Source organism: Ochotona curzoniae, unplaced genomic scaffold (assembly GCF_017591425.1).
Source record: "Ochotona curzoniae isolate NIBS_2020 unplaced genomic scaffold, NIBS_Ocur_1.0 contig_883, whole genome shotgun sequence".
In the NCBI taxonomy this organism is placed as follows: domain Eukaryota; kingdom Metazoa; phylum Chordata; class Mammalia; order Lagomorpha; family Ochotonidae; genus Ochotona; species Ochotona curzoniae.
The window spans coordinates 51,761,270-51,783,713 of record NW_024466599.1 but is presented as its reverse complement, the minus strand read 5'-3'; the positions used below and the strand labels follow the sequence as shown (position 1 = coordinate 51,783,713).

Sequence of the window (22,444 nt, the reverse complement as noted above, 5' to 3'; positions counted from 1 at the left end):
CTTCTCTTTTCGGGACCGCTCGTCAGAATGCTCTGACTTGGCGCATTTGCTCAAGTCTGGCCTTTCCCCACGCAGGCGCACATCAGCCACGCCTGCAAATGCCATTTGGGCCCTGGGGAGCCTCGGAACTAGAGATCAAAAGGTCCTGCCCCACAGTGAAAGGCCCGTCATTTCGGGGTGGGCAAACCCGAATTCCTTTATACCACAGCCTGAGCCAGCTGCCACCTTGACTCCATGAGCTCCAGTGGCTTGTCTTGACGAAACAGCTTCACTATTCCTCCTCTGTCTGTACTTCCCGTTAGCTGGCCCGAGGCTCGCTTGGCTGGCCAGCCTTCTCTTCTACCAGCTCACATCTTCGTTAAGTCCTCTAGGGAGAGTTCATGTCAGTGCTGGCATCCTGACAGCTCAAGGAGTTCCCTCTCCCTACCCAATGTCTATTTCTCTCTAGAGATGCTCTGATTTTAAACTTACAAGTTTAAACAGGATTTTCCTCAGTTCTCTGAACACTTATAATGTAACCATTTTAATAATGTGATCATTTCTAAAGTCAAAGTCAGCCACTAGTTCTCTTTGTCTCTCTCTTTTTTAGAAAAAAAATATTATTATTTTTTTTATTAGAAAGGCAAATTTACAGAGAGAAGGAGAGACAAAGATCTTCCTTTTGCTGGTTCACCCTCCCACTGGTCACAATGGCCGAAGCTGAGCTGATCCGAAGCCAGGAGCTTCTTCTGGGTCAGCAGGAGCCTAAGGCTTTGGGCAGTCTTCCAGCTCTTTCCCAGGCCACAAGGCAACTAGGTGGATTAGAAGTGGAATAGCTGGGACATGAACCCAGTGCCTATAAGAGATGCTGGTGCTTTGGGGTGGAGGATTGGCCACTTGGGTTTTTTTTATCATTAGTTCTCACTTAAGGACAGTTTCTATTGACTCATTTCCACACACACCCCCCTTTGTGTATGAAATAACATTTTTGCTTATTTGCATGTCTCCTATATACTTCATTTCTTTCATTGAGGACAGCAAGACAGAGACAGATCTCCCGTCGCTGACTTACACCCCAGACGCCACAGCTGATCCCAGAGCCAGGAGCCAGGAACCCAGGCCTCCCCGCGGGCTGCAGGGAGCCAGGCAATCAAGCCCTCGCTGCTCCCTCCCAGGCCGCGCGTGCAGGGCAAGACGCTGGGGTGGGGAACATCCGAGTCTTAAGCACGAGGTCTCACGGAGGCCCCTCCGGTGCTTGTCCACACTGAGATTGTTGCACGTGGAACGGGCCGCTTTCCCAGAGCTGCTGGTCATTACTGTCTGCTCCGAGACTTGCTTGGGTGCCCCGCTGGGGTCTGTTTCTCTTGGAGCATTGCACTGCCCACGTCTCTGCTCTGTCGTGTTTGTAGACTTGTATTCGGCACCCCTAGGGCGACTCAGATCAGAACTAAGCCAGTGACCGATCAGATGTGCCCTTTAAGCCTCTTTAGCCAGGAAGATTTCCACAACCTGCCCATGGGGCCGTCTGTGCCTTATGGAATATAGCCAAGTTCAGGAGGTTTACCAGTTGGTCCTTCGTTCATGAAGTTTGCTGTTTAAGTTTGCTGTGTGAGAAGTTTATGGAATCTGAATGTGTTAATTGTTCCCATTAAAACAGTGGCAGAGTATATGAAAAGACATAAAGTGGTTCAATTGGCTAATCCTCTACCTGTAAGTGCCAGCATCTCATATAAGCATCAGTTCATATCCTGCATATGCCACTTTTTTTTTTGTAAAAATTTTATTCACTTTTATTAGAAATGAAGATTAGATTTACAGAGGGAAGGAGAGACAGAGAGACAGATCTTCCATCTGCTGGTTCATTCCTGGAATGGCCACAATAGCTGAAGCTGAGCTGATCTGAAGCCAGGATCCAGGAGATTCTTCTGGGTCTCCCACGTGGGTACAGGGTCCCAAGGCTTTAGGCCATCCTTTATTGCTTTCCAAGGCCACAAACAGGGAGCTGGATGGGAAGTGGGGTCGCTAGGACATGAACCGTGCTCATGTGGCACTTGAAAGGTGAGGATTTAGCTACTGAGCCATCCCATCAGGATGCTCCACTTCTGCCTTTCTGATATGTATATATTTTGAATATATAAAGGACTCCTACCATTCAACAATAAAAGAATAAGTAATCCTATTTAAAAATGGGCAAAGGATTTGAATGTTTCTATAAGAACATATGTTCTTATGCTTTCAAAGAGACTAAAGAGTAAACACATATAATTCTCAAATGTCTCTTTAAAATGTCTATATACAGAATCCCATTTTAATAAAAGATGTCATAAAAACATTCTAATGTGGCAACCTGAGGTTACTGTTTCTAGGAATAATTGTCACATTTAACTACCAGCAGACATGATTTTTCAAGTGCAAAAGGATGGTTGTTTTGCTGCTGTTCTTGTCTGGAACTTTAAAAGAAAGAAGCTGAACTCCAAATATAGCAGCACCGTGCGTTGCTGAAGTGCTTACTAGAGAAAACAATGCTCCCTGTTTTCCATTTGTCAACTGAAGTGACTAAATGTCTAGAGAAGTGAAATTGCTGTTGTAGCTGGTTTGTTCAGTGGTCAGTGAATTTTTCCCATGGATTCAGCAGAAGCGCCAACCTGCTTTAGCCGTTGATCCACAAGTTACAAAGGTCTTGACATTTATGAATCAGGACTGGCCTAATCTAGAAGATACCACACTGTGGTTCCACCCATTTCCTGTGCGGGAACCTCTGTGTGGTCTGCTGGGCTTAGAGGCAATGAGAGAATCTCCACTTTCCGGGATGGCTCTCCCACCCTTCTCCTGTCCCTGCATCCTGCTGAGAAAACCTCCACTGTTCGCCATGGCCGTGGGGCGGGGGGGCCGGGAAGGAGCATCCGGGCTCTCGGTGGTAGCTAAACCCTCGGGGATGAGTTGGTGAAGAGGGAAGGTCTGTTTGCGCTGTGAGAGGTGAGGACCATTCTTCACCTTGAACTCCCTCCCTTGTTCAATTTTGTTTTTGAGGAAGTCTGTTGTTTGGAGGGAGTGGATGGCAAAACCAGGAAAAATAAAAAAATTTTTTAGAACTTTTCTTTGAGACACACATATACACATGAAGGAAGAGAGTTTCCATCTGCCACTTCATTGCCCAGCCACCTGGAGCTGAACTGTAGCCAAAGCCCGGAACACAATTCCCTCTCCTGTAGAGGCGGCAGGAGCCTGGTCACCTGAGCCATCACCCACTGCCTCCCAAGGTCAGCGTCAGCATCAGGAGCGAGGAGCTGCATCTGGGAGTGCACCTGCACCCCAGTGTGCATTGTGGCATCTCAACTGCTGATGGCCTAGCCCCCCAATATTCCTAATATTATAAAAGTTGATAGGTTTGCACTGCATGAGATCTTGCATCTGCTGGTTTACTCCCTGAATGGCTGCAAAAGCTGCGGCGGCCAAGCCAGGTTAAATCCAGGAACCTGGAATTCCATATGCTTGGGAGAGGCACAAGCACTCAGGCCATCTTTTACTGTTCTCCCAAGGTATATTAGCAGGAAGCTGGATTGGAAGTGGAGTCGCTGGGACTCCAACTGGCACCCACATGGGATGCTCATATTGTGGAAGGTGGCTTAACCCATTGCACTGAAACACTAGCTCCTGCTCCTTTGCCCACACAGGGGAGAGCGTTGTCTCTCCGGTCTACTCTTGAGGAAACTCTGGCTCAAGGACAGTCGGGTGAACTGCCGAGATTGTCCGAGGAGACCGGGTGGGATCAGCTCCAGCCCCATCCTGCAGCCCAGCACAGGTGGGCAGCACTTTTTGTTGCTTTCAAAGGAACCTCCCTGGTGCGTTTATTTCTTGTTTCTGCTTGGTGAGCAATGCGAGAAACAGCAGGGAGAGAAGAGGGGAGGAGGAGAGAGAACGGGAGAGATTGACTCTCTCAAAGTGGAGCCAGTCAGCTTTGCAGGTCAGGTCACAGGTCACGGGTATTTCTGGTATTTGTTTATTTCTTTGTCCTCCTGACCTCCCAGCAGCAGTCCCAGCACAGCTCTGGACAATGACTCCACTTGTTTTCCTGTTTTTTTTTTCAAGAAAAAAAAAAGTGTACATTTCAGTTTATGCTCAGAAGTCTGTACCCACCCAAGTCTGAATTGTCTGAATCAGTTCTTTGGGAGTTTTCAAACATCCAAACGTGGCCGAATGCGGGAGTTGCCAAGTCCTCTGCAGGATCAGCAAGTGCTGAGCAAGGTAGCCAGCAGGCCTGCCTCTGACTGGTTACACCTGCTGGAACCAGTGCTGGGCGGGGGAGAGGGGACAGCATGGGTGTGTCTGAGAAATGAATGTCTGCTATGTTTATGATGTCTGGGCTCTCACACTGCCCCATGTAACAACCGGCCCAGGCTGCAGCCCTTCTCCAGTGAATGGGGGAGCACTCCCTACACCCCAGGACAGACTGATGGGAGAGGAAGCCAAGCTGCCCATTCCTGCAACCCAGTAGTAATTTGAGATCCCTGGTTCCAGTCCCAGCTCTACTTCTGCTCCCTGTAAGTGCACACCCTGCAGGCAGTAGGGGATGGCTCAGGATTTGGGTCCTTGTCACCCATGTGGGAGGTGTGGGTGAAGCTCCAGGCTCCTGGCTTCAGCCTGCCCCAACTTCATTCTGAACTCGACAACTGAAACCTTGACTTTTGAGCACTTCATGGAGGTGGTGGCACTATTTAGTGAACTACTTGTTAAATATGCATTTTACCTATTAAAATAAGTGAATATTATAAACATTTTGTGGAAAATGAAGTTGAAAGTAAGGGCATTTAGGGGGGGCATTTAGCCTTGTAATTAAAAGGTTAGCTAAGACAGGTGTGTCCAATCTCAGAGGACTTGGGTTTGACCCCTAGCTCTGGCTCCTAACTCTAGCTTCCTGTCTGTGTCAACTGGGAGGCAGTGGTGATGGCTGAGCTAACTGGCCCTTGCCTCTCAGGCGGGAGACCTGGCCTGAGCGCATGGCTCTTGGCTCACTTCCCTAATGGCTGCAGTGGCAGGAGCTGAGCCATCTGAAGCCAGGAGCCAGGAGCCTCTTCTGGGTCTCCCACGCTGGTACAGGATCCTAAGGCTTTGGGCCATCCTCGACTGCTTTTCCAGGCCACAGGCAGGGAGCTGGATGGGAAGTGGAGCAGTCGGGACACAAACTGGTGCTCATGAGGGATCCCAGCATGTCTAAGGTGAGGATTAAGCCACTGAGCCACTGTGCCAAGCCCTAAAATATAATTTTATTATGGTGCTCAAAATTAGCATTATGCAACTTTTAAAAATTTTATTTATTATTTTTATTGGAAATTAAGATTTATAGCTTGTAGGAGAAACAGAGGAAAAGATCTTCTGTCCACTGGTTTACTCCCCAGGTGACCACAATTGCCAGAGCTAAGCTGATCCAAAGCCAGTAGCTTCTTCTGGGTCTTCCGCGCGGGTACAGGATCCCATGACCTTGGTCCATCCTTTACTGCTTTCCCAGGCCATAAGCAGAGAGCTGGAAGGAAAGTGGAGTAGCCAGGACACAAACTGGTGCCATACTGATCCCGGTATATGCAAGGCAAGGATTTAGCCACTAGGCTATCACACTGGGCTCAAATTCATAAAGTTTTTAAACAACAGTTTTCTATGTACTTTTGAAGAACCCCTCATATAAAACATAAAATATATCTAAATAATATTAAATTTATATAACAATTTCAAATAACTTTATTTTTCAATTACTAGTTGCTTCCTTAGGTTGCAGATGTAAGCATAGTTTTTTTTTGTTTTTGTTTTTTTTAACTAGCCTCAGTTACTGAGCAGGTCTATGGACCAGGGAGAGAGGGAGTCGCAGGTGCTGTGGGACAACGGGCTAGGCCTGGAACACCCACATCTCACACTAGAGCGCCTGTGTCCAAGGTAGCTAATACATAGGAATGTTCCTGCTAATACATAGGAAGATGACCCAAAGGCGTGGGCCCCTCCTATCCCCGTGAGAGACCAGGATGGAGTTCCTGACCCCAGGCTTTGGTGTGGTTCAAGTGCAGGCATTTGCAGAATGAACCAATGGATAGAAGACCCTCACCTGTCTCACCTTTAGTCACTCTGCCTTTCCAATCAATGCATAGAATTTAAATAAAAGAACAATTTTGGCCAACCTGCGGTGACTCCTGTGACGGCTCTCGCCTGTAGCAAGGTGACGCTGGGACTCCAAACAAAGCGGTCTCAGTGCCTCAGTCGCGGCTGCGCACCAGAATCACCCCGCAAAGGGGAACATGCCGGGGTCCCTCCTCGCCAGATCCATCCAGTCAAGCTCTGAGGCCGAGCCCGGGTGTAAATTACAAAACCAAGATTCCCAAAGTGGGTGGGCATCTGGCGCAGCATTAAGAGGCCACGTGGGCTCCCTCATCCCATATCGCAATGCCACTTTCTATTCAGCACGCTGCCAACGCGCACCCTGGGAGACACCCGCGTGCTAACCGGGATGGGATTCCAGAGCCCTGGCTGGGGCGAACCAACAGATCTCTGTCAGTACCTCACAAGTCATTACTATAAACAAAAGTTTAAAAAAAATTGATGAGTTACTGAAATACTTACTAGCATGAACAAGACCATTTTTTTTTTTGCACAAGTAGATCATACAATTATTTGTTGATTTAAAAAAAACACAAATTTTTAATGGATTTATTTATTTTTATTGGAAAGTGAGATATACAGAGAGGAGGAGAGACAGAGAGGAAGATCTTTGGTCCGACGAGTCATTCCCCAGCTGGCCACAATTGGCTGGATTGAGCCGATCTGAAGCTAAGGAGCCAGGAGTTTCTTCCGCGTATTCCAGGTGGGTGCAGGATCCCAAGGCTTTGGGCTGTCTTCTACTGTTTTACCAGGCCACAAGCAGGGAGGTGGATGAGAAGCGGGGGCTCTGGGATTAGAACCGGTGCCCATATGGGATCCTGGCATGTGCAAGGTGAAGATTCAGCCACTAGGCTAGTGCGCCAGGGTCTTTTATTGATTTTCAAAGTGATCACTCAGAAGTTTTCAACAGTCTAAATTGGCTTTATCAGATGTAACACTTTTTCCCCCTTTCACCGATGAAATGTTAACGCTGGGCCCTCTTGTGACAATGCAGGCACTTTCCCTACCCTCAGCACTCATCCACAGGAGCATTCACGGTAACAGGGCAGCTGGCTCACCCAGGGCCTGGACCTGGGCTGTGTGGACTGCACCCTGGATCCTGTGTAGACGCGGATCTCTGCATGAGGCTGCCACCAAGCAAGTAGTGAACAGGCCTGAAGGTGACTGTGGCCCCAGGCCTTCCCTGTGACCCAGGACAGAAGGAGTCACTCCTCAACATACTATATGGGTTGACTGCCCTGACCAGCAACGTGAGTTAGACTCTCCCTGCCTCAGTGTGCCCCTCCGCAAAGTGGGGATAACTCCAGTCCTTGCCTGGTAGGTTGCTCCAAGGATGAAATAAAAGCCACTCCTGGCACACAGTAAGTACAATATCGTTATGTTTATTAAAGAATCAGCAGACTCTGCAGCAGACCCCCAAATCATATGCTCAGAAACAGCCAAAAGCTGATGTTGTAAGCTCTGGCTCCACCTCTCTTTAGTTGGGGGCATAAGCAGGTTTCTGAGCACTGGTACCTGTGGTACAGTGAAGTATACTAAACCAGGGACTGCACGGAAAGTGCTGGAAACGACAAGGGCTCAGCGGAGCCTGGATGTGAACCCAGGTATGCTGAGCACACAAGCCCATGCTCTGCCCGGCGCCATGCCCACCTCACCAAGCCATGCCTCCCAAACGGAGCGGGGGGTCACCTGTCAGACTCTCACCTGTGGCTGACTCCACATCTTCCAGCTCAGGCTGCATTTTTCAGTTCTCCAGTATTTGTTGCACCCCCCTCCCCGCCCAGCCCAGCCCCACCTACGGGCTCCTGGGACAGTTCTTCTGTCTCTAAGAAGCAAAGCCAAGAATGGCGTGAGAGCCAGGCATGCACAAAGGTCCAGGAGCTGCAGGTGACCGCCGCGTGTCCACTCTGTGGGAATTCTGACACGTCCTTGCTCGTACATATTTTATTAGGAAGTCTTCTCAACAAGCCAATCAGCTATAAAACTTAAATGCGTCGTTCTTAGGCAACACATGACCCACGTGACAACGCCACGCTTCTCATGAAAACCAAAGTGATGTCCCAGCTGAGAATTTCACTTTACCACCATCTTTACATTTAAAAGCCATGAAAAAGAAAAGAACATAAGAAGAAGAAAAAAAAAAGCAGCTCTGTACAAATGTGAATGCTGGGGACCAGCTGAAGCTCGACTCTTCAGACCTATACAATAAACAAATTCAGTCATCTTTTATTAAAATATCCTTATCTCTTCCCATAATATACATACATACATACATATTTCTCTTTAAATAAATAGATATGATGCATCTAGAACCACAGCTGCTCGATGACCACATTCTCTGGGCGTGTTTGCATGGTGAGGCAGACAAACCCCAAAGACGGTCAGGCACACACAGCCAGGCCTTTCGAAGCAGGATGCTGAACTCAGCTCTGCAACATCTCCACTCACATCATCTCTTCCACGTCTTCTGCGGAATCATCGGCAAACAGAAGTTCCTCGGGGGAGGGGCCGCCCATGGGCAGCGTGCTACACTGGGACCAGGAGACCCCATTCCTCACGGGTCTGTTCTCAGAGGACACACTGCCCTTTCTGACGGCCATGGGGGCAGAGGGCGGCGCTGCCAGGTCCTCCCAGTCGTCGAGACCTCCGTTGAGGACGTACCTTCCCTCCTGGGGTCCATGGACTTCGGCCGTGACCACGCTCACGGTGCCGCTGGGGCTGCAGGCGGCGATGATGGAGTCAGGGTCGATGTTCATGTCCAGCGGGGCTAGCACAGGCCCCTCGGCCAGGCCCTCACAGCCCTCCAGCAGCTGCGTGTTGATGTAAAGGACATCTGCTTTGTCTGGGGCCTCAGGCAGACTTTCCAGGAGCTTCTCCAGCTGCAGCCTCAGCGTGGAAAACGAGGGCCGGTCCAGGGGATCGGTTCTCCAGCAGGAGTACATTATCTCATACCTAGAAGACAAAAATGAGTTTAACCTCCTCAGTGTACCCCCTTTGTTCTTATCTGATTCAGTTGATCATATTTGAGTCGGCATTCATTTTACCTTTTGTGGAAATGAGTGAGAGACCTTACTTGATAGCCTAATAGTCACTCACTCTTGGTATACGGTCCATGGATATTTGACAAGAAAACAGTTCTGCTTCTGTGAATAGTGGACGTGTAGGACAAATATATTAATCTTTGGAAATAAGATTCATCCAAGATTAATTTCTTTTTTATAGGGGTTGGCTACACTACAGCCCATGAGTCAAACTTGGCCTGCCACCTGGTCTGTACATAGTTTTATTGGAACACAAGTTCAACACTTATTTCTCTGTTGTCAAGTAAGACTTGGCACTTTGCAGAAAGGGGTTGCTGAACCCTGTTCTAAACCACTGGCCGGGAGTCCCACGAGGACGGGGAGCTTGGCTGAGTGGACCTGGAGTTAGGGGCAAGCAGGCCGAGAGCTAGGGTACCAACCATCATCACCATTGTCACCTGGCCTCAGGAAAGTTACAGGACATGCATGGCCACGTGGCCAGCCTGGGCAGGAGGGAGTCACACACAGGGTGGGCAGCTCCTCCTGGCCTCTCCGTACGCTCTTTCAGGCTGTTTCTTCATCCTGTATTTAACTACAGTGAGGAATGGCCACAGAGGCAGAGGTTTGACAGGTCAGACACCTGGGAGTGTCTGGGCTCACTACCTGACTAGACTCCTGCTAATGTGTACCGTGGAAGGCATCAAGGGCTTGGGCCTCTGCCACCCACCTGGGAGACCTAGCCTGAGTTCTGGGTCCATGGCTTGTGCTTGGGCCAGCCCCAGCCATCGTGGACATCCGAAAGGGAAGCAGCTGATGGGGTCTGTCTATCTCTGCCTCTCAAATGAACAAAAGAAACAGAGGGACAAGGAGAGGAGCAGAAGACTCCAGAGTTCAAGTGCTCCCTGTTAATGGACCCGAAATGGCATCAGCAGATTGCCCAAGTATTTGGGCCCCTGCTACCTTCTCTCTGGGTGTCACTGCCTTTCAAATAAATCAATACTTTAAAAAAAATTTTTATTGTTAGGAGCACTCCGAAATGGAAACGATGCTTAGCAATCACTAGGCTGAGATGAAGAGTGAGTTACACCACAATTTTACTTTGATCCTTTCCTGATTTGAGAAACTGATATTTGTATCATTGGGTAAGAACACAACACCCACATCTGTTATTACTATTATTTTTAAAGATTGTTTATTTGATGGGCCCAGCTTGGTGGCCTAGTGGCTAAAGTCCTTGACGTGAAAACACCGGGATCCCATATGAGTGTTGGTTCTAATCCCAATTGCCCTGCTTCCCATCCAGCTCCCTGCTTGTGGCCTGGGACGCAGCCGAGGACGGCCCAAAGCCTTGGAACCCTGCACCCATGTGGGAGACCTGGAAGAAACTCTTGGCCCCTGACTTTGGATCAGCTCAGCTCTGGCCATTGCTGCCGCTTGGGGAGTGAATCAATGGAGGAAAGATCTTCCTCTCTGTCTCTCCTCCTCTCTGTATATCTGACTTTGCAATAAAAATATAAATAAATCTTTTTTTAAAAAGATGATTTATTTGAAAGATAGAGACATACACAGAGAGAGGGAGATAAAGACTCTTCCTTCAGCTGATTTGCTCCCTAACTGCCTACAACAGCAGGGCCTAAGCCAGCCCAAAGCCAGGAGCCCAGAGCTCCATCTGGGTCTCCCACATGGATGGCAGGGGCCCACATACTTGGGCCATCTTCTGCTGCTTTCCAAGGCTATACAGCAGGGAGCTGAATCAGAAGCAGAGAAACAGGCTCCCACAGGCACTGAGATGCCAGTGTCACAAATGGTGAACCCAATAACTCACATTTAAATTGGCTGACTCATGCAGAACCATTCAATTCCCACATTTGTATTTAATTACATCCTATAGATCTTTTGGCTAATTCTACTAGAACATGGCATTTCACATACGACAAACATGTCTTAAGGTATAATAGCTTTCTTTCACATGTCTGTTTTTAAGCCTTGGTCAACACATGCCTAGGCCTCAAGAGGCAGAGATTCCCCCAGCACCGTGCCAGGAAGGGGCCACTCCTGCACGCGAATGCTGTTAGTGGGCTGCGGAGAGCACATCTCCTTGTCTCATTGTCTTGGTTCTTATCTCGGGTTTAGGAGTTTCTTTGCGTTTGCCTGTCTGGCCTCCACTGGATGATCAACAACACAGTCAACAACTTCTGTGGCTATCTGAGCCGTGGTGGTGTGAGGCAAGGTGCATGGACCCTGGCTTGGAAATACAGAGGCTTTGTTGTGGGACACTGACTGTACCCCAGCATCCGGAGGTGAAGGGAGACTCAGGAAGAGTCTGCTTCATCCATACGGGCACGGGGCTGGCAGAACACAGGGCCTGCAGATTCGGCTGCTTCCATCCTGCAGCCACATGGCAAGTGTTGGTTCTGCTATTCTGTCACCTGAACAATCTCCAAACACACTGGCTCAGAGCTCCCTCCTTTTGCCTCCATATCACATGTCCAAAAATCCCACTGGGACACAGCGTGGAGCTTGCTAAGACCCAAGCAAAGAGAGAAACTGCAAGGCAACTGTTTCCAACCTGCATTGTTTGGCTGACATGCTTTTCTATTTTCAGAAGCAAACATTTCATTAGCATGGTCCATTTAAGAACTACCATGCAACCCTAGAACTAATTGAATTAGGATTTTGTGATGCTTTCCAAGGGTTTACAGTGTTTCTGTCCTCAGTGGTAGATCTCTACAACCACAGTAAACACCACCACTACACTAGCAGGCAAGGCAAGGGCACTGGTTCAAACAGCTCCCTTGGGGGCAGGCATTTGGTACGGTAGTTAACACGCTGTGTGACGTGAGATGCCTGCATTCCTCTATAAATGCCTGGGTTCCAGCTCTGGCTCCCATCCTGATTTGAGCTTCCTGCTCATGCACACCCTGGGTGGTAGCATGTGGTGCTCAAGTACTGGCTCCTGCCCTAGGCCTGGCCCGACCTCATCTGCTGTGGGCATTTGGAGGAGTGGATCAGAGGTTGGGATGACTCTCCGTGTCTGTCTTTTTTGTTTGCTTCAGAAAGGACTTGGGAGGCCTAGATGCAGACTGACCTGGATCCACTCCCGATGTGAGGATTTGAGTGTGGGGTGGAGGTACGGGCCTGTCCTCCTTACCCCAGCACCTTGCAGGGCACTCAGTGTGCCATATTCCATGACAGCCAGTACAGGCCCATGGCTGTGAAGGCTCTAGTTAAACGTGAGAATCCTCCTCTGCAGACTCATGGCACTTACTACCCAGGGCACGTGCTTTTTAAAGGCAGAGCATGGCGTTTAATGTTTGACCTTCCTGATGCGAGCACCCACTCCACAAGCCTCATACTTCCTAAATGAACCTGTACAGCAAGCATCTCTCTGAAGAACCTGTACCATCCCCTGCTGCCTCCCGGGTGTGCATCAGCAGGGAGCGCATCAGGATTTGTGACTCGATCCCAGGCACTCCCCATGAAGGATACGGGCATTTCAATTGGCATATTTTTTTTAAAAAAGTTTTTTCTTTTTAATACCTCATTGGCAGAAAAGAGACTACCAGATGTCCTGTCTTCTAGTGTAGTCTCCAAATGCCCTGATAGTTAAGGCTGGACCAAACCAAAGGCAGGAGTCAGGTCCCCCATGGGGGAGGTAGGGGACAAAGCATAGAAACTATCATCTGGAAGGCCATGCCAGACCAGACTGCAACACCCAACCACCACACGTGACACCTGGGAACGGGGGGATAAAGCCAGGATAGGGGCTGCATGGGGTTCCCCTGCTGGACAACCACTCCCACTGGAGAGCATGAGCTGGGATGGGGCAGACCAGACTGGGCAGGGCTACAACACCTGTTAGCCTCATGTGAGCTGAATCAGGGAAAAGCCAGGCTAGGCTGACTATTTCTACTGGTGCAAGCATAAGTTACAGTGGGTGAGGGTTTGTTGGGCTTTGCTGCAGCATCAGCTGGCAGAGGCTGCAACTAGGAACTAATTCTGTCAAGTTAAACTGCAGAAACACCCGGACCATTGATGATTCGTGAGTGGGAGTAGGCCCATTAGGAAAACAGTGGGCACTTCCCTCTTGGGTTGCCACTCTGACTGGTGAGCATGAGAACTAGGACTGAGGCAGGTATGGCTAGACGGAGAGTGGCACCCACTGGCACATGTGTGAGCTTGATAGTGGGGACGGTTGGGTTGAATGCCCACTGACATGATTTAGAGCTGAATGGGATGTGGGACAGTCTGGACCAGTCTGCTGTACATACTGGCAAGCATAGTAACCAGGGCAGGGGACAGGGCTAATGGGGTTTATTGTGGGTTGCTCCAACTAGGCTGTAGCTCCCACTGGTTTGTGTGAGGGCCAAGTGTGTGGTGGTCAGGATCAGGCTGGACTGAAACACTCATTGGTTCATGTAGGAGACAGGGCGGGAAACAGAAATGACCCAGCAATTGCAACCACCAGCATTTGCATAAGCTGATTGGGGCAACGAACTGTGCTGGACCTTGTACTGGCATGCACACACAAGAATCAGGTCTGGGATCACCTCAGACTAAGTTTCTTTGTGGATCCCTCCAACTGAGCTGCTGGACTCAGAACTCTAACCCAGGAAGAGAGATGCAGGTTCCATGGTTTGACCATGGAGTACAAATGTCAAAGTTGAACCTCCTCAGTGGCTCAGTCAGAGCAGTGGACAGCATAACCAGGTGCACATGGAGGATATGGCAGTACACTGGAGTCTTCAGGGGACACCTGGCACCACAACAGAGGACAGAACAAGTTCATCAACTACCTCAGCCAAGTCTTGGCAATGAAAATCTGAGCAAACAGAGATTCTAAGGTGGAGTATGCTAGTCAGTGAATTGTGAAAAGATTTCATCGTGCTTGGAATGGCGAGATTGGCAGCAATGCACAACTGTTGAACTTTTGAAATCACTTGAGTAGTGCCCTTGGAGCATGCACCACATGGGGGATCTGGGACGGGTGGGAGGCTGGGTGGGGCTTCTCCCTTTATCTCTTCCCTTCCTCCAGATACAGGAAGGAAAAAACAGAATGTGGAAATAATAATGTTACCCACTTTTCTGTAGCCCTTGACCCTTTGCACCCTAATCAACAATGTAAAGATCATCAAAGTAAAACAATACAAAAGAAAAGAAAAGAAATAATCACTCGCTGCCTCTCTAGATGCATTAGTTGGAAGCTGGACTGGAAGTAAAGTAGCCAGAATTCAAACTGACCTTGAATCAACACTTAGTTGTGGGAGGTGGGCATCCCAGTGACAATGCTTGCCCTCCAAGCAGCATGTTAACTGTGAGGCCAAATCCATGGGCCACTTAGCACCAACAGCTTCACAGTCCCCAGGTCCAGGGCTGAGGAATCACATTGTTGGAATAGCCCCAAGCTTCTATTTGTTTGGTTTTTTCAGCAATATTTAATTTTATTGAAAGGCATAGTGATAGAGAGAGAGGAGACAGATCTTCCATTCCTTGGCTCATTCCCCATCAGGCCAGGGAAGGGCCAGGCAGAAGCCAGGAGTCAGTAACTTTAGCTGGACATCTCATGTAGGGGGCAGTGGTTTAAACACTCGGGCCAATATTTGCTTTCCCAAGCACATCAGAAGGCAGCTGGATCTGAAGCACAGAAGCTGGGACTTGAATCAGCATTGCCAAGTGGGATGGCGATGTTGTAGGCGGTGGCTTAATCTATTGCATTACAGGGAATTCTGATGACCAGTCTGATGTGCAAGTCATTGGCTTCTAATCCCAAGCTTCCTGATGAAGGGTCAGACTGTGACTGAGGTCGTCACTGTGTGTTTGAAATGCTACGCAGCAAGAGGGGAGCAAGGCCCAAGGAAGACGGGGAATCCTGCGTGGCTCATGCATGCTGAAGGAGACGTGTCAGGATGCATTTCCTGGATGTGTGTGAGGAGTGTGAGGACATGGACTGTGACCAGTGAGGGGGACAAACCTTTTGGATGAGCCACTCATGGCATTCCCTGCCTTCCATCCCAGAAATGGCTCCCAGCCTGTGAAGGCAGCAGGTGCCCTGTGTGCATGCCCACCTTATAAAAGGCTACCCTCCCACCCCCGCACCCCGCGCATCTCCTCCCTGGGGCATGCTTCCCCTGGCCTTTGCAAAGCTGAGTGCCCGGTGACACAGAGACGCTCACTCACAGTTGGTCCAGGCAGCCCTCGGGCTGCGTCAGCCTGTGGCCGTGGAGAAGGTACTCATACATCTCATGGTTCTGCACTCCAGGGTAGGGCGTCATTCCCCGCGTGGCTATTTCCCACATGGTGACGCCAAATGCCCACTGAGAACAAAGCGACAAGTTAGGATGCAGAGCTTTCCACAGAGGCTGAATGGCCTTTTTCACTGGGAAAGGTCATTCCCTCCAAGTGGATGACCGTGTACAAAGCTGGCGATTATGTCTGGGACACAGTGCCCTCCCGAAGCCACAGCAACTTGGGGCTACAATGCCACACTTCTCCATCTTCCCCAAGGCCAGCCCAGGAAATGCAGCAAAGGCAGATACTACCGCATTTCACATCAGAACCCTGCTTCCCGACTCTGCCCCAAATCTGTGGGGGATATTTTCATCCCCTTGAGTCAAGGGTAATTACACAGCACCATTAGTGTAGCATCTTCAAGGTTCCCAAAAGCCACTGGATGAGTTCACTCAGTTCTTTGTGAATAGGAAGCATGTGAGCTGGGGGCAATAAACCACCCTTTTGTAGCAAAGAAAAATGGAAATAAATGACGGGTGTAGGCAAAGCAAAGACCTCCTGAAGGTCAGGGTGCTTTAACAGACCCTGCTGTCTCCCCCCGCCCTCCACTGAACTACACTAGCTCACAAGAAACAAATGTCCTGCGATACCAACTTGAGTTACTTCTTCCATTGCACTCATTCTTGTCTCTGTCACAGGGGCCCTGAATCCAAGACGGATACGTACCACGTCACTTTTACTGGTGTAGACGCGGTCCGCAAGGCTCTCTATGGCGATCCACTTCACAGGCATCTTGGCAATGCGGCCTTGGCGGTAGTAATCCCCACTGTAGATCTTCTTGGAGAGGCCAAAGTCCGCCACACAGACGGTCATATCATCCCGTAACCTAGAGGAGAACAGGTTCATGTCCTCAGCTGCTCTGGGTGGGGCACAGCTTTCCCTTCAATGACAGGATAGTATCAGATGCAGCTGAGAGCACTCCTGACAAGTGACCCCAAGAAGACAGGGGCCCCACTTGCCTGTGAGGGGTCTGCGTGGAGATCTAGACCAGCAGGGCACCTGTGCACAGTGGCTGGAGCAGACAGAGCTGGGGCACGCCAGTAGCAGAGACTGCACCAGCTCAAAGCCTAGGCCTCTGGTCCAAGGGGTATGTGCACCCAGCAGCCCTCCTGTTGCATGTCCAGAGGCAGCACTGGCCCCGTGGACTAAGTCAGGCCCCAGCTAGGGTGGAGAGGTGGGCCAGTACATGCCAGGAGAGCCAGGTGGGCGCTTCTGGAATTCGTTGAAAGATTAAAGGGACACAATGACATTCACAGGCAAAGCTATCAAAGCAGATGATAGACAGACCAGAAGAAGGAAAAGGAGGAGGTGAAGAGGAGGGAAGCTAAGAGAAAGACAAGGTGCAGGAGAGCTGGAGGTCAGTGACAACACTGTTCCTGTTTGGTTGACACTGGTTTTAAACAATATTTTATTTATCTCAAAGGAAGAGAGAGAGAGAGAGGAAGAGAGAGAGAGAAGAAGAAGAAGAGAGAGAGAGAGAGAGAGAGAGAGAGAGAGAAAGTCTTGTATATGCTGGTTTACTCTCCAAATAGCAGCAAGTACTGGTGCTGGGCCAAGCTGAAGCCAGGAGCCTGGAACTCCACCTGGGTCTCCCACATGGGTGTCAGAGGCTTTCCACTGCTTCCCCAGGCACATTAGCAGGGAGCTGGATCAGAGGCGGAATAGCTGGGACTTGTACTAGCACCTTGATAAGGGATCCTGGCATTGCAGGCAGTAGTTTAACTCACTGTACAATAATACCAGCTCCATACCACTGACTTTTAAACTGAAACCCTTCAGTCCAGCACAAACCAGAGAACCAACCACCCTAGCTGGTAAGAAAAGCATGAAAAGAAATATTAAGAGGAAAAAAAATTTCCTGGTTTTCCCTCTCTAGTAGAGAAAGTATTTAAATGACAAACTACACTGAAAACACCTTTGGGAACTAAAAACATGAGGAGAAGCATAGTGGCAAGGCTGGTTGGGAGGAATGAGGAGTCAGGAGCAGGTGCCACTGCCACATCTCAGAGAAAAGGATGACATAGGGAGGACCACTATCCCTTCTCCCAACAGTGAGCTTGAAATCAAGGGACAATTCCTGCTTTTGAAGATTTACAACAGCCAGTGGCTTAACTGCAGCAGGCTGAAGAAATGGGGCAACCCGAGTCTGTGGGGCTTATAGAATAAGCTCTCATCTGCTGTGAAAGGAACGGGCCATGAACTCTAAGCTCAAAGCTTCATAAGCAAGCATCATAGAAACGCGGGGAGAAAGCTCTTTCAGGTTTTCCATGCTGTCTTCCTGATCAGCTGCCTTACTGTCACCCTGGGGTCAAAGCCAACAGAAGGCAGTGGAGAAAAGAGAAAAGTGAAAAAGTGACCACAGGAGGAAGCCTGGGCCTCTTAGAGGTAGAGCTCCAAGCAAACCCCCAGTCATGCTCACATTCATAAGAAAATCCCATTTTCAGAGTGAGCCAGACTGTTCCCCTACAGGCCTAAGTGCCCTCCATATTTTCCAGCCATGCCTCTTCCACTACCGCCACCAACAGCACCCCCCAAACACAGATCAAACCCCATGAGGCCCCACCACTTCTGGGATGTTCCCAGGAGGCTTACATGCAGTTTCGAGCAGCTAAATCTCTATGGAGAAAATTCCTGTTGCTCAGGTATTCCATTCCCAGAGCTATGTCCACCATGAACTTCACCAGTGTCTGCACAGGAATATGCTGGGGAGCAGAGCAACAAAGAGAAACATCACTTTCAAAGTCGGAGTGGCATATGTTTGGTGCAGCAGTTAAGACTCACTGGGGTGCTTGCATCACATGTTGGGAGTATCTGGGTTTGAGTGCCTATTCCAGCGTCCTGCTGAGGCACACCTTGGGGAGGCAGCAGCTGACGGCTCACGTGCGCTTGGTGCCTGCCATCCACAAAGCCAGGCTGAGTTACCAGCGTCTACACGTACAAGCGAGATCGTGCAAATGTCTTTCTGGGCTTGACTTACTTAATACAATGACCCGCAGTTCCACCATATTGTAACAAAGGACAAGATTTCACCCTTTTTATGGCTGAGCCATGTTCCACTGCACAAATGTCCCACTTTTTCTTCAGCCATTCCTCAGTGAATGGACGAAAGTACACTTGTTTCATCTACTTCCTGGCTGTTTCACATAGTGCTGCAACAAACACGGGAGTGCAGATGTCTCTTTCACAGGGGGGTTTCTGGATTATAATGTGGGATTGTTCTTATAATGTGATATTTCTGTTTTTAGTTTTTGAAGGAGCCTCTATACTGCTTTAACTTCTTTTATTTTTAAAAATATATTTATTTATTTGAAATGCAGAGTTATGGGAGAGAAAGAGATGGAGACAGATTTTTCCATCTGCTGGATTAGTTGCCAAATGGCCACAAGAGCCAGAACTCAGCCAGTCTGAAGCCAGGAGGTAAGAGCTTCATCTGGGTCTCCCCTGTGGGTTCAAGAGGCCCAAACACCTGAGCCATCTTCTGCTGCTTTCCCAGGCACGCTAGCAGGGAGCTGGACGGGAAGAGGAACAGCCGGGACTTGAACCAGTGTTCACATGGGATGTTGGAATTGCAGGCTGTGTCTGTTATGCCACAAGTACTGGTTCCTATTTTAACTTTATAATGAGGAAGTCAAGACCATTGCCAATGGGGAAAGACAATCTTTTCAACAAATGATAGATTACTGTCACATGTAAGAGATAAAACTGAATCTCCTTTACACCATACAGAAGAGTTAATTCAAAAGACCAAAAGATCGGGCCTGGCGTGGTGGCCTAGCAGCTAAAGTCCTTATGGGCACCAGTTCTAATCCCAGTGGCCCTGCTTCCCATCCAGCTCCCTGCTTGTAGCCTGGGAAAGTAATTGAGGACAGGCCAAAGCCTTGGGATCCTGTGCCTACATGGGAGACCTGGAAGAAGCTCCTGGCTCCTGGTTTCCAATCGGCTTATCTTCAGCCGTTGCGGCCACTTAGGGAGTAAATCATCGGATGGAAGATCTTCCTCTCTGTCTCTCCTCTTCTCTATACATATATCTGAATTTGCAATATAAAGTAAATCTTTTTTTAAAAAAAAGACTGAAAGATGGATTGAAACCTATACATAAGAAAAAAAAAATATATGACCTGGTAAATTTTTATGATGTTTGGATTTAGGCAATGGTTTTTTAGGTATAACACCAAAAGTGCAAGCAACAACAACTACAATTATGACACAAAAGAGCAGTTGGGTTTTATCAAAACTAAAAACACTGGCAGGCACCAACAGATCAAATCACTACTTGTGACACTGGCACCCCATGTGGGAGTCAAGCTTTGTGTTCCTTGCTCATGAAATCCTGTCTGCTGCAGACACAAGTTGTCCCAGCTCCGCCTGCCCCCTCGATCACCTGCCTCTTCTCTCTCTGCTTTGTTTCTGCCAGGGGAGACAACCTGTTTTGTATTCTTGTACCGCTTATTCCAATCTTCGCCATGTGCAACTGTTACTTTACCACTTTGTTTATACTACTATAAACCACAACAGAAACTCAGATTATTTTAAAAATTCCTGCAGCCAAAATCCATTTTTCTGTTTCAACTTTAAAGGCACAGAAATTGAGGGAAGGTGAGAGAGATCCATTTTCCATCTTCTGGTTTATTCCCCAAATGCCCGCAACAGCTGGAGCTGGGTCAGCCCAAAGCTAGTGACCCAGAGCTCAATCCTTGTGATTGGCAGGGTCCAAGTACTTGAGGCATCCTCTGTTGTTTCTCAGGGTACACATTAGCAAGAAGCTGGATTGGAAACAGAGCTGAGATTCAAACTCAGGCACTCTGATGTGGAATTGTGGATGTCTCCCAAAACTCATAACCACTAGGCCAAATGCTGGCCCCTCAAGGATGCTGTGATGTGGCTATAACTGCTTGTTGGTACAGCGAGCCATTATGCTGCTGAAAGACTTAAGAAAGCCACCTGTAAAGGGACAGAAATGCTGCTGAGCAAGGAAATCAGGGAATTAGAAACAAAGGGGCTCATTTTCCTGTTGAGATCAATTGGACTTTGCCCCAGAAGAAGAAAATAAGTAACATGGGGACTGATGCTGTGGTGTCATTGGCTAAGTCTCCTTCTGCAGTGCTGGAATCCTATATGGACACCAGCTCAAGTCCTGGCTGCTCCTCCTCTGATCCAGCTCCCTGCTATTGTGTCTGGGAAAGCAGTGGAAGATGGTCCAAGTGCTTGGGCTCCTGCGCCCACATAGGAGAGCTGAAAGAAGCTTCTAGTTCTTGGCTTTAGACCAGTCCAGATCTAACCACTGAGGTCACTAAGGGAGTAAGCCAGCAGGTAGAAGATAATCTCTCTTTGTTCCTCTCTCTCTTTCTATAACTGCCTTTCAAATGAAAAAAAAAAAAAATCTTAAAATAAAAAAGGAAGTAACAGGAAAAAACGTCAGCAAAACGCCATTCCCTTCACTGCACCCAGATCCAGCATGCCAATGAAGCAGGCAAGCAAGGGAGGGGGAGGTTCCAGGGGCTCACACTGGGCCTCGCATTTCCCCATGTATGTTCCAGCTGCTTTCTCAAATTTTCCTTCCAGGGATGTTTCTGTAGAGGTACTGGTCTCTGGGGATGAGAACTGGTGCCTTTCTAAGGAAGTCTCAGCCATGAAGGTCTATGGTTATCACTGCTGTTAATCAGCTTCAGCTTCTGTCTGCCAATCCCCTCGACCTGTGGCCAGCATGTCGGCGGCCATGACACATCAGGGTTGAGGTCCTGTTTCTGCCTGGCTTTCCTGGGCTCAGGGCAGCCTCCCCTCTCAGGGCTCCTGCTGAAGCAAGCATGCCAGCTCTGGACAAGTTCACCCTCAGAATCCTTGGGAAGTGACTCCAAGCAACCTGCATCCAGGGACTGAAATGGATCCTGCATCTGTTGAGTGAGTAGGGGAATGACGGTGATGAGAGCAGAAGAGGCCGCTCTGACAGCATGCAGGGCCAGATTCCTTCCAGAAGACACAGAGTCCTCTCCCACTCCCACTTCACTTCAGCACCTGCACAGCCAGGGAGTGCACTGTCCCTTCCAGCAATGCTTCCTCTTCGCTTCAAACCTCAAAGTTCTGTCGGGGACTCCCAGCGACACAGCTGACCTCAGCATTTGCAGGCGACTCTGCAACTGTCTACATGCCTCAGATGACCCGATTAGGAAATTCCTAGCTGAGGCCCCGGAGTCACTAGTAGCTTCTCTAGCCAATAGAATCCACAAAAGCACATCCACTCAAGTCGTCTCTGAGCCACGGCACCCTCGCTGGGCTCAGTGCTTGGCTGGTGTGGCAATTCAGGTCCCTCTGTTCCTTGTTGCCTACACAATCTTGCTTCTCCCCCTTTCCTGGAAGTGACTGATTGTCTGTCCCCAGTTTTCCTCTCACCCACCAGCAGCATCAGCCCCACAGGGCAGGAGCTGTGCCTGTCACATTCCCTCCAGTGTCCCTGGAACAGTGTCGATCCAGCTTGACGTCAGCATCTGGCTGACTGAATGAACTACAAACTTAACAGAACTTTTTTTGGGTTGGACTGAAGGATTTGTGAGTGAGTCTTGTGGCAGGCTTTCAAATGACCAGGCTGAATGTAAGCTACTGAAATCCCAGGTCTGTGGATAGAGGGGCAAGTGCAGAATTCAACCATGCCAGGTCCTCACCAGAAAATTCCCCTCTGTGGCTTGAGCAGAGCCTATGGGAGAATGAATGAGTTCCCCAAAGACTAATATTTCTGCACCTTTGACCTGTGGACTCAAGAACACCATGCATTGAGAGCAACAAGTATTCTTTTGGGGAGCCATCACTGGCCTGGGGTGGTGGTAGAGGAAAGAGGTGTTTCTGCTAGCGCTCAGCAGAGCAAACATGGGGGAACAAAAGCCAGGGACTGGGCTGCCTGCTGGCACCGCTTCAGGACAGTGTGGGCCTGGAGAGACTTCTGGCCTGATACGGGTGACTACTAACTGAGGCCAGCACCACCTGTGCCCACATGATGTCCCCAGCATCGCCTTGTAGGATCATTG

The 22,444-nt window shown here is 49.2% G+C and overlaps 1 protein-coding gene across 1 annotated transcript in view; it reads right to left on the bottom strand.

Annotated features, from left to right (window-relative positions):
• Positions 1 to 7,488: 7,488 nt before the first annotated feature.
• The window catches only part of MERTK (MER proto-oncogene, tyrosine kinase), a 95,457-nt gene continuing 80,501 nt past the window's right edge, over positions 7,489 to 22,444 (bottom strand). The window contains exons 16-19 of the mRNA XM_040993528.1: positions 18,021 to 18,130; positions 16,095 to 16,254; positions 15,318 to 15,454; positions 7,489 to 9,072 (exon numbers count right to left, since the gene is read on the bottom strand). Of these exons, the coding sequence (XP_040849462.1) occupies positions 8,565 to 9,072; positions 15,318 to 15,454; positions 16,095 to 16,254; positions 18,021 to 18,130 (915 nt within the window). The 3' untranslated portion in view covers positions 7,489 to 8,564. The remainder of the gene's footprint in view (positions 9,073 to 15,317; positions 15,455 to 16,094; positions 16,255 to 18,020; positions 18,131 to 22,444) is intronic.